The sequence below is a fragment of the Thunnus thynnus genome, chromosome 11 (genome assembly GCF_963924715.1).
Source record: "Thunnus thynnus chromosome 11, fThuThy2.1, whole genome shotgun sequence".
NCBI classification, from domain to species: Eukaryota; Metazoa; Chordata; class Actinopteri; order Scombriformes; family Scombridae; genus Thunnus; species Thunnus thynnus.
In genome coordinates, this window is record NC_089527.1 from 23,154,549 (window position 1) to 23,167,486 (window position 12,938).

The window sequence follows — 12,938 nt, forward strand, 5'->3', positions numbered from 1 at the left end:
CAAATGGTTCTAAAGTATTCTCATACCTGCTGTTTTCCGCTCTATAGGGAATCTATCGAAACTGAAATGATTTCTTATTCTTGTCACTCTCCACACAAACTACCAGACCAGTCTAATACAAACGTAACTCAAACCTCTGTGTGAGATTTTCAGTTTGTGTTGTATGAAGTTTGCTCACTAGGAAATTCAGGCTCATCTGCAATTCTCAGCAACTAAAAACAGAGAGGGGGGTTCTTTAGTTAGAAGTGCATGTGATGATACACCATGAGGCACCGGAAATTACAGTGTAAAAATTCTAAAAACTTTTACCATGAAACACTATCATCATTGAACTGCAGATTGATAATCAAGGTTTCTTTTGAAGTTATCATTTGCCAAACAGGCCCCCTTGAAAAGCACACTCACACCCTTGAATACCTGTTTTGTTTTCTGTTTTTGATATGACCTCCTTTTCAAGAGTGGGTACAAATAATCAAATAATAATGAACTGGGAAAAAAGGCCTTTGTCCACTTAATAAAGAGTGTATGGAGAACAGAGCTGGTCTGAAGTGGACTAATTTTAAAAAAAGTTAACAAATATAACCCTTCTTACACCAACACTGTCTCTCCTTCAGGTTTGAGCTGCTACATGTACTGAACTTTGACTCTGTAAGGCGGAGAATGAGCGTCATCGTCAAGTCGAGCTCAGGTAAGATGTACTCACGCAGAAGTGCAACTGGCTTCAGTGCTCTTATCTGTACATTTCGTAAATACGTGAGCAGCATCTGACTGTTCTTGCAGTTTATTTATTGTGTATTTGTGTGTTTGTTGGATCTCAGGAGAATACCTGCTCTTCTGTAAGGGGGCAGACTCATCCATTTTTCCTCGGGTGGTGTCTGGGAAGGTGGAGCAGGTGAAAGCGCGGGTGGAGCAGAATGCTGTGGTAAGTATACAAATGGGATTTAAACCACTACTATATGATAGGGCCAGGATCAGCATGAATATTATTGAGTGATGTTTTTCATAAATTAAAGCAGTTATGTATCCTTTAGACATTGTGCACTAATAAGCAGCCACCTGATCTGAAAGAATTTAATAAATGAGGGGTTTCCAAAAGAGTTTCAGCGACACTGTTCATGGCTTGAAAATATTGGGGGTTTTTTGACATTTTGGGAAATATCTTATTTGCTTTATTCGCTGAGAGTTCAGTTATCGGTACAATTGTGCATTTGTTTGCTATACTGTACATGAAGCAAGGGCTGGGCAATATATGGATATTATATCAAAATTGTGATATAAGACTAGATATCGTAATATTGTGATATGGCATAAATGTTGTCTTTTCCTGGTTTTGATGGCTGTATTACAGTAAAATGATGTAATTTTCTGAACTTACCAGATTGTTCTAGCTGTACTATTATTTGCCTTTACACACTTAGTCATTATATCCACATTACTGATGATTATTTATCAAAAATCTCATTGTTTAAATATTTTGTGAAAGCACCAATAGTCATCCCTACATTATTGTCACAATATCAATATCAAGGTATTTGATCAAAAATATTGTGATATTTGATTTTGTCCCTATCACCCAGCCCTTCATGAAGCTACCGCCAGCAGCAAGTTAGTTTATGTTAGCAAGAAAATCCACCTAGCAGCACCACTAAAGCTCACTGACTTAAAAAGTCATACACTCTTTGTTTTATCCCGACAAAAACCAAAGTATAAAAACAAATATATGTGGTTTTGTGAGGATTTACTGTATGTGCTGGACTATTTCTTGGCTGGACAAAGTGACTTTAAGTTGTCATTTTTACATGTAGTTTTTTAATTAAACAAATGAGATTAAACAAATGTGTTAATCGATGAGCTTTACAGGTGCTCGTAAGCAGATTTTGGACTTTGGACAGAGCCAAGCTAGCTGTTCCCCCTTGATCCCAGTCTTTGTGCTAAGCCAAGCTAACCATCTCCTGGCTCCATCTTCATGTTTAATGGACGAAAATGAAAGTGGTATCGATCTCCTGATCTGACTCCTGCCAAGAAAACGAATAAGTGTATTTCCTAAAATGTCAAACTACTCTTTTAAGTTTCTGTTCCAATCTTTTAATAGTAAAATTCAACAGAATACAAAAAAGTCAAGCAAAATTTTTAAATCAGCACAAAATGTCATTATTGGTATTGATATTATTCTTCCAAGGCCCATATGAGCCAGATTTTAGTTATCTCACTATGACATCATTATGTTAGATACCATGTGCTTCCTAATAAATGACTAACTTAATGTATCTCCTCCATCACTCTTTTCTTCGCTGTGACACCAGGAGGGGCTGCGGACTCTCTGCGTCGCCTATAAAAGGCTTTCAGAGTCCGAATACGAGGAGGCGTGTCATCACCTGAACAAAGCCAAACTGGCCCTGCAGGACAGGGAGCAGAGGCTGGCTCAGGCCTATGACATCATCGAAAGGGACTTCGTGCTCTTGGGCGCTACGGCAGTAGAGGACAGGTTGGTCGCCATGAGGGGAGGGAGAGAGGAAGGGAAAGATTTAAAAACAGTACAGCAGCAGGAGGACAGAAGGGAAGATTAATGAGTCATGAAGCTGGTTTCAAAGTATTGGCACGACTCATGAGGGCAAAAAAGATTAATTCCGAGCTCTGATAGGTGACTTACTACTAATGTACCGTGCTACTTGTCTGTTTTATTATCTGTTCTTTCATAGTATGAAATGTTTTTGTGCTCTGATGTACCAGACCTCAGTATTGACCTACACAGGCAGTTTTCTCTATCTGATCGATCGGCTCCCTGACAGTTTGACTTTCTAATAGATAAACTGGTGATGGTGTGGGACAGTGGGTGGTCATGCATTGATAACTTATGTCCAGTTGGTAATTGATTGATTGAAGTTGTGATGGATGTTTTAACCTACCCCACTGGAGGCTGAAACAGGTATTGACTTATTGATGCGCAGGCTCCAGGAGAAAGCTGCGGACACCATTGAGTCACTGCACAAGGCCGGGATGAAAGTTTGGGTCCTGACGGGAGACAAGATGGAGACGGCAGCGGCTACCTGCTACGCTAGCAAGCTGTTCCGTCGTAGCACCCAGATTCTGGAGCTGACCAAGAAACGCACAGAAGAGCAGAGTCTGCACGATGTTCTGTTCGAACTGAACAGGACCGTTCTCAGACAACGCTCTATTTCTGGGTATGGGACAGTGCATCATCTACATTATGTACTGTACACTTACAGTATCTGCATGGGAAATGCTGTGAATTCCTACATACCACATAACTGCATTTTATCTGCACACTTCACACCTGATGAAATTAGTAGAATTTCAAGACTGCACGCTGCTCTATATTTGTATGTGTGAAAAGCTCTCTGTTGATTGTTCTGTCATGTTTTGTTCCAGTTTGTCAGTAGACTGCCTTGACTTCGGCCTGATTATCGACGGGGCCACTCTGTCTGCAGTACTAAAGGCCAACCACGAGGGTGTCGGCAACTACCGAGAGATCTTCCTAGACATCTGTCGCAACTGTAGTGCTGTGCTCTGCTGTCGCATGGCACCGCTGCAGAAAGCACAGGTGAGAGAACTGCAAATACTTTAGCAAATCAATGCGTACACCAGGCCCAGTGATACTTACTTATTTTTTTTTTTTGTTTCTACAGATTGTGAAGCTAATCAAAGCTTCTAAGGAGCACCCCATAACCCTTGCTATCGGCGATGGAGCCAATGATGTCAGCATGATCTTGGAAGCACATGTGGGCATTGGTGAGCTCATTTCACCACTGTAATGAGTTGCTATTTTTCTAAATGATAAATTAAGATATAAAAGATACTGTTTCTGTTAGAGCCTCAGGGGATTTTTAAAGCCTTCTTATTTTGATATTTAAAAGTAAATCAAATCTGATGAAGATCTGGGCCAATATTTGTTTTGTTTTTTTACACAAACATATAGCTTTAAAGAAACAATTTTGGCATGAATCACTTAAATGAGGTTATTAATTATATTGAGACAGGATATTTTAAATTAGTCAAAAAGTGCTAATTATCAAAAATTAAAGCAACAGTAAATTTAATAGTATATTTTGACCAGAAAACCTCCCTTGAAATTATGGAAACAACAATGTATTGTTCAGTTCCTTTGTGGTCTCTATATTTGGATTGGTTAAATCCACCTACTCATGTTAAACTTGTGGCTGTTTCTCTTCAGATTACATTTAACTGACCATTTTTTGTCCCGTCAGGAATAATGGGTAAAGAGGGCCGTCAGGCAGCAAGGAACAGTGACTACGCCATCCCGAAGTTCAAACACCTGAAGAAGATGCTACTTGTTCATGGCCATTACTACTACATCCGAATTGCTGAACTTGTACAATACTTCTTCTACAAGGTACTTCACAAATGCCTTGTGTACTCCATTGGCTCAGATGTTTTAATCACTTTATCGTTATTCCAAGTGTAACACTGAGTTACAAAGAACCAGATTGTAGAGCTACTCTGACAGATTACCGGATTCATGAATCCATTGTGCAGCATTCTCTCCTGGATTCATGGCTCCGATGATCAATGTGGGCGGCTTGCACAGCAAGCGGTGCCCTGCCAACTGATTTGTTTTTTCGTTTTGGCAGGCCAGCTTTTTACAGCCCACTCAGTGAGCTTATAGCACACAATCTTTGCATAAACAGAAATGTGTAGATAGCAGCATTTTTAGATTCTTTAAATCTCATCACGTATACTTGTCATAAGCTTATCACTTTCTCCATTTGTTGTTTTTTCTCCCTTTTAAATCTTTCCAGAATGTATGCTTCATCTTTCCTCAGTTCCTGTATCAGTTCTTCTGTGGGTTCTCCCAGCAGGTAAGAATCCAATACTGTATTATTTAGTTATAGTCTGCAAGCACACGGTGTATTATATGGACACACCTTCCTATTCCCTTGAATGAGAAAGTGTGTCCAAACTTTTGACTGGTACTGTATATTGTGATTACATAATATATTCTCAGTGTCATGCATTAAACTAGCTTTATACTATAATAAATGTTTACATATGTTTTACTTTTGAAGTAAAAAAGTTCTTTTAAGTGTTTTGAGCGTTTCCCAGCCCCCAAATTCCTCTCTCATCAATCTTGTTTCCAGTCGCAGCAATAGCTGATGAACACAGTAGAACATCTATCAGCTGAAAAAACAGATATCTTTTCAGGATTTGGTGGAGACCAAAGCGGAGCTAAAAGGAGACTGATTTTTTAGACTTAAATTTGTTAGGTGGCCAGAAATTCAACTCCAAATGAGTGCTAATGTTGCTCCATGTTGTTTCAAGGTTAATTTTAATTGTCATTATACAATGCAGGATTGCACAATGAAATTCAGTTGTAGCCCCCTCAGTGCTAAGATCTACACACATAGACAACATATTTACAAATATTTAAAGTTAGAATAGAATAGAACAGAACAATCAATATGGCAACAAAATAGAACAAAGTATATAAAAGTAGCACTAGAAAGAAATTATTATAAATTATACATTCAAGAAATATAGAGTTACATATATACAGTGTATGAAAGAAAGTTGTTCATAACCTTGGAGGAAAAAGTAAGTATATCAAGTCAATACCGAATAATTCTGTACTAAAATAAGTCATAACTGATAAATGAGACCGCTCCATGCGGCAAAAGGAGAAGAAAGAATTTGAGAACAGTGACGTGAACGCTGTCTTGGCGGAACTCAGGTTGCACCATGATGAGTTTAAGACTCTTAAATCACATAGTACTTCACTCAAATCACAGATTAATGTAGTGCATACCTCCCTCAAAAAACCTTTGGACTGAAACGCCTTGAGCAACTTATCGCTGAAAACCGAGAGGAGCTGAAAGCTGATGGATAATAAAGTAAGACAAATTCAAGATAACCCGATTTGGATATTGGACAGCTTTCTGCTAGAATGGATAGGATGGAGGCATAACTGGATGAAGCAAAGCGCCTGGCTTTCAAATTCCAGTCTGATGTGTCATTATTGTATCATTATTGTGGGCCTTCCGTTTGTTGGAAGGGAAATCCCTTTGGAGAGAACGAATTCTTTACTATCTGAGGGGTTACATTGTGATCCTTTGCCGGAGATCATTAATGTGGAGCCGAAGAGGCCAAGAGGACAGGGGGCAAGGTGGAACTTGGAACTGAGGAGGATAACAATAATAATAATAATAATAATAACTTTATTTGTATAGCACCTTTCATACAAAAAATGCAGCTCAAAGTGCTTTACAGCAAAAGAAATCACATGCACCAAGTGCTTCACATCAAGAAAGACATAAAAGCCATAAAATGAACATAAAAACATGTAAATGTACATAAGAGGGAAAATAAAACATTTTGATATGAGAAAATAAAGTGAAAATAGAATACATATTAAAATAAATTAAAATAAAAACAAAGTTAAAACAGAATACGTAGAATGCATAAAATCAAGTTAAATTCAGCATTTTAAAAGAAGTGCAGTAGTGCGAAGCAGACTGAGACAAAAGCTAGTTAAAGGCCAAGGTGAAGAAATAAGTTTTTAGCTTTCTTTTAAAAATATCTAGCAAGCTGGCTTCCCTGATATCTATTGGTAGTGTGTTCCATAGTTTTGTGGCGGAATTAACGATTTTCTTTCGGCTGTTGCTGATCATCTCCAATAAACCAGCAGCAGATGATCGCAGTGTTCTTGAGGATAGATAGTAAACAGGGGAGTTAGCAATGTAGCTTGGTCCTAGCCCATTAAGGGCTTTGTAAGTAAGGAGGAGGACCTTGAAGTCAAATCTAAATGTCACAGGATGCCAGTGCAGAACAGCTAAAACTGTACTCATGTGTTCTCTCCTCTTGGTTCTGGTTAATAGCCGAGCTGCAGAGGTTTGTATGAGCTGAAATCTCTTAGTGGCTTTTTTTTCGGGAGACCAGTGAAGGATAAAGTGGCTGTGCTTCGTTTGAAGTAGAGTCTGAGGGATAATGAAAGATTTGGCCACGTTTTCATTCACTCTGCAAAGTCACCCATGGAGAGGCCGATCAACTTGAACTTTAGAACTCTTCTCAGCAAACTCTCGGTAGCGTGCATGTTTGACCACTGCAACTGTACTTTTGGTGTCAACCCATGAGGGTTGGGCACTGTGTACATGACACGAAAATAAAAGAAAATCAATCAATATACATACACATAGTATATGTATATATAGAAACCCACAAAAATAAATGTAATATGCAAGTTATAGTGCTAAAAATACTTGAGGTAGCAGTGGGAGTGCGGGTAGTGCAAAGTTGCTGACACATTCACCATATCAGTTGTACATCGGCTATCCTATGACAGATGAGTTCAGCTTGTTCAACTACTCCTAACAATCAGTTGTCAGGTATAATGTTGCTTTGAATATTGACATTTCCTAAAAGATGGCCTTTCAGATCCAGAACAACGTCTGATGTTGTCTGTGTTTTGTTTTTTCCCTCTGTAGCCTCTGTACGACACAGCCTATTTGACGTTGTACAACATCAGCTTCACCTCGCTCCCCATCCTCCTCTACAGCCTGGTTGAGCAGCATGTCACTATGGAGACACTCAAGAGGGAGCCCTCCTTGTACAGGTGTGGTCAGAGAAAATGTCTGATCACCAGAAAGCACTGATCTATAGCAGAGTATTAATAACAAAACCAGTTCTATTGATTGAAATATTCTTATTTGTGTCACTCAGCTGTCTTTCCTTCTGCCTTTCTCTCTCAGGGATATCGCAAAGAACTCCCTCCTCCGCTGGCCTGTCTTCCTGTACTGGACATGCTTGGGCGTGTTTGATGCTGTTATCTTCTTCTTTGGTGCCTACTTCCTGTTTGACAACACCACCTTCACCAGCAATGGCCAGGTAAGCCTGTGTGTGTGTGTGTTTGTGTGTGTGTGATAACAGAGTTCTTTATTTTGTAAAAGGAGTGGGAATAGAACAGTTAGGCCACTTTGTGAGGTGTTCAGTGTGTCCTTTAGGGAAATTAAAAGAGGATTATGAACATAAAGTAAGTGCTGCCTTTATGAACACTCATCCATCTCCATTGGATTCTCATGAGAACGAAGTTGATGATCTTGTGTTCATGTTTTGTTATTATAAATCTGTAAAAGTAAGGTTTCTTTCACGGGCCCCCCTATAGGTCAGCAACATTAGATTTCCATTCATATCGACAACGCAATAGCATCTTTCTCTGTATTGTTAATTTGTATCATGTCAACTGTTTTTGATTGCCTTTGGTCCTGTTTTTTAAGTTGAAACATCCTGAAATTCATTTTTACCCTTTGTCCTGATTCTTTTCTCTTTTCTCTTCCCCCTCCTTCCCTCTGCTTCCTCTCTCTTTATTTTGCTCCTCTTCTTCTTCTTCTTCTTCTTCTTCTTTTTCTTCTTCCTCAGCTTATGACCACCAACACACAGATGGTAAGCCTGTCTCCCTCCCTGTCAGCTCTCTCTGTCTTTCACGCTCTTTTAGTTCCTGTCGTACTGTTTAAGCTTTCAGTTTGACCGTTTCATCCGGTCCCATCCTTTCTTACTTTACATCATCCATGCATTTTCATTTGAATGTGTAGTTCTAGTGCTCCATTAGTCCCCTAATCTCTGTAAAGCCCTGAATCCTGTACAATACCTGATCTTAACAACTCCAATGACATAGTAGAAACCTTAAATGCTCCCTCACATTATCCCTGTGTTTTGTTGTGGTAGTAAATAGAGTAATACTAGTATTGACTATAGATTATAATCCAACATCTGTTTGTTTTTCTGTCTAATGTGTTTTACATTTGTGTGTGTGCATTTGTTTGTCCATGTATTTGTGGTAGTAACACTTGGGGTTGGTTGGTTTTTAGTTTCACTGCTCTGGCATTCAGGAGGTGGCTGGACTGTTTTCATCCTGTAAACTTTCTGTGCTGTTTAAATAGGTTTAAAATGGAAATTTCTTCTATTCAAAAAGGAAAGGATTAATGAATGGAGAAATTCTAGCAAAGATAGGAACACTGGTACTAACAACCAGCTGCAGTTATTACATAAATTCCCTAGTTTCTTTGTCTTGATCTTTCTCTCCCTCCACCCTCCGCCCAGCTCTCATCCCATCTGTTCACTCCTGATGTCCGCTTAAACCTTCCTAGGATTTCAGAAGGTAGAAAGATATGGATGCTAAGATTTGAAGTGAAAATATTCCCGCTTACTGGCACCAAACCTCAAAAGAAAGTTGCAAAGAAAACAATTTTCCAGTCAGATGTAAAGATGTCTGTCCACTCCTCTGTCTGCTCCTCTGTACTCATCATAGGATGTTTGCTAACTCATGGGTTGAGGTGATAGGGGCGTGTGACCGATGTGGCCACTGACCTTTTCCTCTTTACCCCTGCAGATGTTTGGGAACTGGACCTTCGGGACTCTTGTCTTCACTGTGCTGGTGTTCACTGTTACACTCAAGGTGTGTGAGCACGTGTGCACAAGTATGTGTGTGAGCGTTCTGAAATGAAGTGGGGAAAAAAAAAAAGAAACATCCATGACTATTGTATTACATAATACCTCCAACTGGAGTGAGTTCATTACCATTGCAAGTGTGTCTGATGGGATGCATGGACAAGCACATGTTAACTAGCATGTTACACAGATGATCGACTACTCTGGCTACTCTGTTTGCACAACAGTAAAGCCTAAAGGCAAGTTATTGACTTCATTGACTGGTTGAGTGTTTACTATGTATATATTCTGTTTGTTTCAGCTTGCCTTGGACACACACCACTGGACCTGGATCAATCACTTTGTCATCTGGGGGTCACTACTTTTCTACGTTATTTTCTCTCTTCTCTGGGGAGGCATCATTTGGTATAATATGATTTGTTTTTTTCTATCATCTTTAACCTTGTATATTTTTAGATCTGTACATTTCTGGACAACTGACTTCTTTGACTTTCCTGTTGCTGTGTAGGCCCTTCCTCAACTACCAGAGGATGTACTACGTGTTCATGCAGATGCTGTCTAGTGGTCCGGCCTGGCTCAGCATCATCCTGCTCATTACAGTCAGCTTGCTTCCAGATGTCATCAAAAAGGTCCTCTGCAGGGCCATGTGTCCGACAGCTACTGAACGTGCACAGGTAGGATCTCATCACCATCTCAACAGTGACACTGAGGCTTTACAAGTTTGTCTTGTTCCCAAGTGAAGCTTTAGATTATTTTCCTTTAGTGACTTCTGATGGTGTTCTCTACATGCTTTCTTATAGTGATTAACCAATCACTAATTAATGCTTTCCCATTTTAAAAAGAAATATATTGTATTGCACCCTTTAGCAGTACAGTCTCCAACTGAAATAACCTCATATACAACATGCAATTTTCTCACATCCTAGCTGATAATTCATATTTCAGCTGTAGTAAACCATACGAGAAAGCAGCACATTTATTCCACTCTATTAATCATCCAGGAAGACCATTAGGGTCCCTAATAGCTTTGAGCAACAGCATGATTTAGAATTACTTCCTGTTCCCTGTGGCTTATCCTCACCTTCCTGTGAAGCAAGCTGCACCATGAATGGAAAAATGAATGAAAGGTCTGACAGATTTCTTCCTGCTGTGCTTTTTTCTTCTCTTTTCTCCCCTCTCACTGCACCTTAATGGACCACCACGATCAAAATTCACACCATCCACCATTGTTCCATTCTCCCTTCTCCTTTCATTCACCCTTTAATGCCTATTCTAACTACGTCCATCCTCCTCCTCCTCCTTCTTCTTCTTCCTTCATCCCTCCACTTCATTACTGTCTACACTCTCCTCTCATCTCTTCACCTCACTGATCCTGTGTGCCTGTGACTCTGCCCTCTGCGCTCGCTCACTCTTTCATGGTAACTGCAGTCCACTCGCCCGTGCCTTACTGTGGAGCCGTCCACCATCTTCATGCTTTCTCAGTCCTCCAGCAGAATGAGTTTCTGATTGGCCCAAACAGACGAGAGAGGAGCAGGAAGAGGAGGTGACTCTTTTAAGCCCTCATCTCTGTATGCATGGTGGCATGTCCCAGTGTAAACCACTTATCACTGTCCCAACACCTCACTTAATGAGAAACTAACTACCAGGGTGCTACTGATGCCACAGAGTCTGGTTTGCAAGCCAAGTTGTGCTCTTCTAAACATTTTTCCTGCCCTTTACATTGTACCTTGTATGTGTTTTGTGTCCCTTTTTATTTACCATGTATGAAATGTATGATTTGCATGTCTTTTGTGTTTCTACCTTGTCATGTATTTTTAAATGATTTTGTACCATATGTGTACAATGTGGATGGATGAGTTAGGCCAGCTGTAAGATTTGTATAATTTCTTCCATCTGAAACACCAGTCAAATGTTTCCTATTTATTGTCATCATTAGACCATTCCAGACTAGATTTTAGCAATCAGATTACCTGCATCTGATTTGCAGAAAAGCTTTGCAATCCCAATTTAATGTTACCGAAGGTCCATGGCTCTATTAACTCTAATACCAATGCAATGTGTCCTGGTAAATGGTGGTAAATACAGCTGAATGTGACTACTGAAGTCGCGTTCAGAGGTGATCAAGGACATATGCGAATGCAAATGTGTCCCTAACTGCACTGGAAGACTGCCTTGTCAAATTTGTAGTGTGAAGAGCACGACAAAGCTCCCACGCACAATGTGCTACAGTTAACTGGTTTTAAACTAAACAACACAAACAATGTTTTCCAAAATTTAAGTAAGGTACTAAATAGCTGCATCAATCCCCTGTGTCATTTTTTTAGTTGAGCAATGGTCACTTTTTCACACACAAAATCAAACGTGAGCTGAGAAGCGAAATCTGATTAAACGTGGTCACTTGAAACACGTTTTGAAATGCACTCTGATGCCTGACATGGGCCTTGTTTACACCTGGTATCAACATATGATCTCTATCTGGATACATTATCTTGATAATGACATGTGATCCATTAGTCTTTGCATTTATACCTGGTATTAAAATGTGTTCTCGTTTTGACAGTTGTGCCCACAATGTGATCTGATCTTCATATGCAAAATAGCTATGCAGAGCTGGCACACTTGTCAATAAACATGCTGCATCCCAGTTCAAGGAAACTGCTGCCACAAACGGATGTCATACATTTCTAAATCACTTTTTGCGAGGGAGGACTTCTAGCTACTGCTGCTACTTGTAATTTTTTTGATGGGTTTGCTTTAGCTGGCAGGAAGAGGAGGAGTTTGGTGTCCTTTCAACCTACTGGGCCGTTTTTTCTCTTTTGAATGTGACCACGCTGTACAGATGGCTTTTACACCTGCTGAGATCTGATCACAATGCACTCTGAGTTCATTTACACCCTGCATTAACGTGTTTTTCCTTATCCAGATAATGTATCCAGATACAGATCGCATTTTAATGCCAGGTGTAAATGGGGTAATGAACTGCAGTCAGCTTCAACTAGACACAAGCTGGATATGTCAGGATACAAGACACAAGGTCTGAACAGATTCCATTATCACCTCCTTTCCTTTAACGTCATCCACAGAAGGTAAGGACAGCGGGGGCCCTGGAGGGCTGTGTGGCTCCTGGCCCTGCTGGTGGAGGGGGAGGAAGTGAGAGGGACCCACTCCACCCTGATAGGACCTGTGAGGGAGACAGTGGAGAAAAAGCTGCTAGGACCTATGACTCCATGATGTCACACAGCCACAGCACCCCGCTCAGCAAACCCTAGAGTACACCCCGCTAGGTGGGCTAGGGTCGCCATGGTAACAGCACACAGAGGGCGATGTCAGTGGGGAGTAGGGTTCTTAACGCTGCTGCCATGACGCTTCCTGCTGCTGTACACTGCATGGGGCATGCTGTCAGGCTATGGCTCAGGCTTGAGGGGCTGGCCCTACATAAGCACGATACATTTTCCTCCGTTCAACCTACATTCAGGAATCACAATCTCCAATTAATTCTGCAGTGCTGGTTTCAAAGCGTA

General features: G+C 40.4%; 1 protein-coding gene across 7 annotated transcripts in view; it reads left to right on the forward strand.

Moving 5' to 3' along the window:
* Positions 1–12,938, forward strand: part of LOC137192897 (phospholipid-transporting ATPase IH-like) — a 37,482-nt gene that overhangs the window by 20,577 nt on the left and 3,967 nt on the right. The window contains exons 16-31 of one of the 7 annotated variants that reach the window (XM_067603931.1): positions 615–688; positions 819–922; positions 2,304–2,485; positions 2,949–3,182; positions 3,391–3,562; positions 3,648–3,750; positions 4,227–4,372; positions 4,779–4,838; positions 7,458–7,585; positions 7,722–7,857; positions 8,389–8,412; positions 9,359–9,424; positions 9,719–9,822; positions 9,926–10,091; positions 10,846–10,960; positions 12,501–12,634. In XM_067603931.1, coding sequence (XP_067460032.1) covers positions 615–688; positions 819–922; positions 2,304–2,485; positions 2,949–3,182; positions 3,391–3,562; positions 3,648–3,750; positions 4,227–4,372; positions 4,779–4,838; positions 7,458–7,585; positions 7,722–7,857; positions 8,389–8,412; positions 9,359–9,424; positions 9,719–9,822; positions 9,926–10,091; positions 10,846–10,923 — 1,777 coding nt within the window. In that variant the 3' untranslated portion in view covers positions 10,924–10,960; positions 12,501–12,634. Of the gene's footprint in view, positions 1–614; positions 689–818; positions 923–2,303; positions 2,486–2,948; positions 3,183–3,390; positions 3,563–3,647; positions 3,751–4,226; positions 4,373–4,778; positions 4,839–7,457; positions 7,586–7,721; positions 7,858–8,388; positions 8,413–9,358; positions 9,425–9,718; positions 9,823–9,925; positions 10,092–10,845; positions 10,961–12,500; positions 12,721–12,938 lie in introns of those variants that run through there. The other 6 variants (XM_067603930.1, XM_067603933.1, XM_067603929.1 and 3 more) reach the window with 6 other exon arrangements.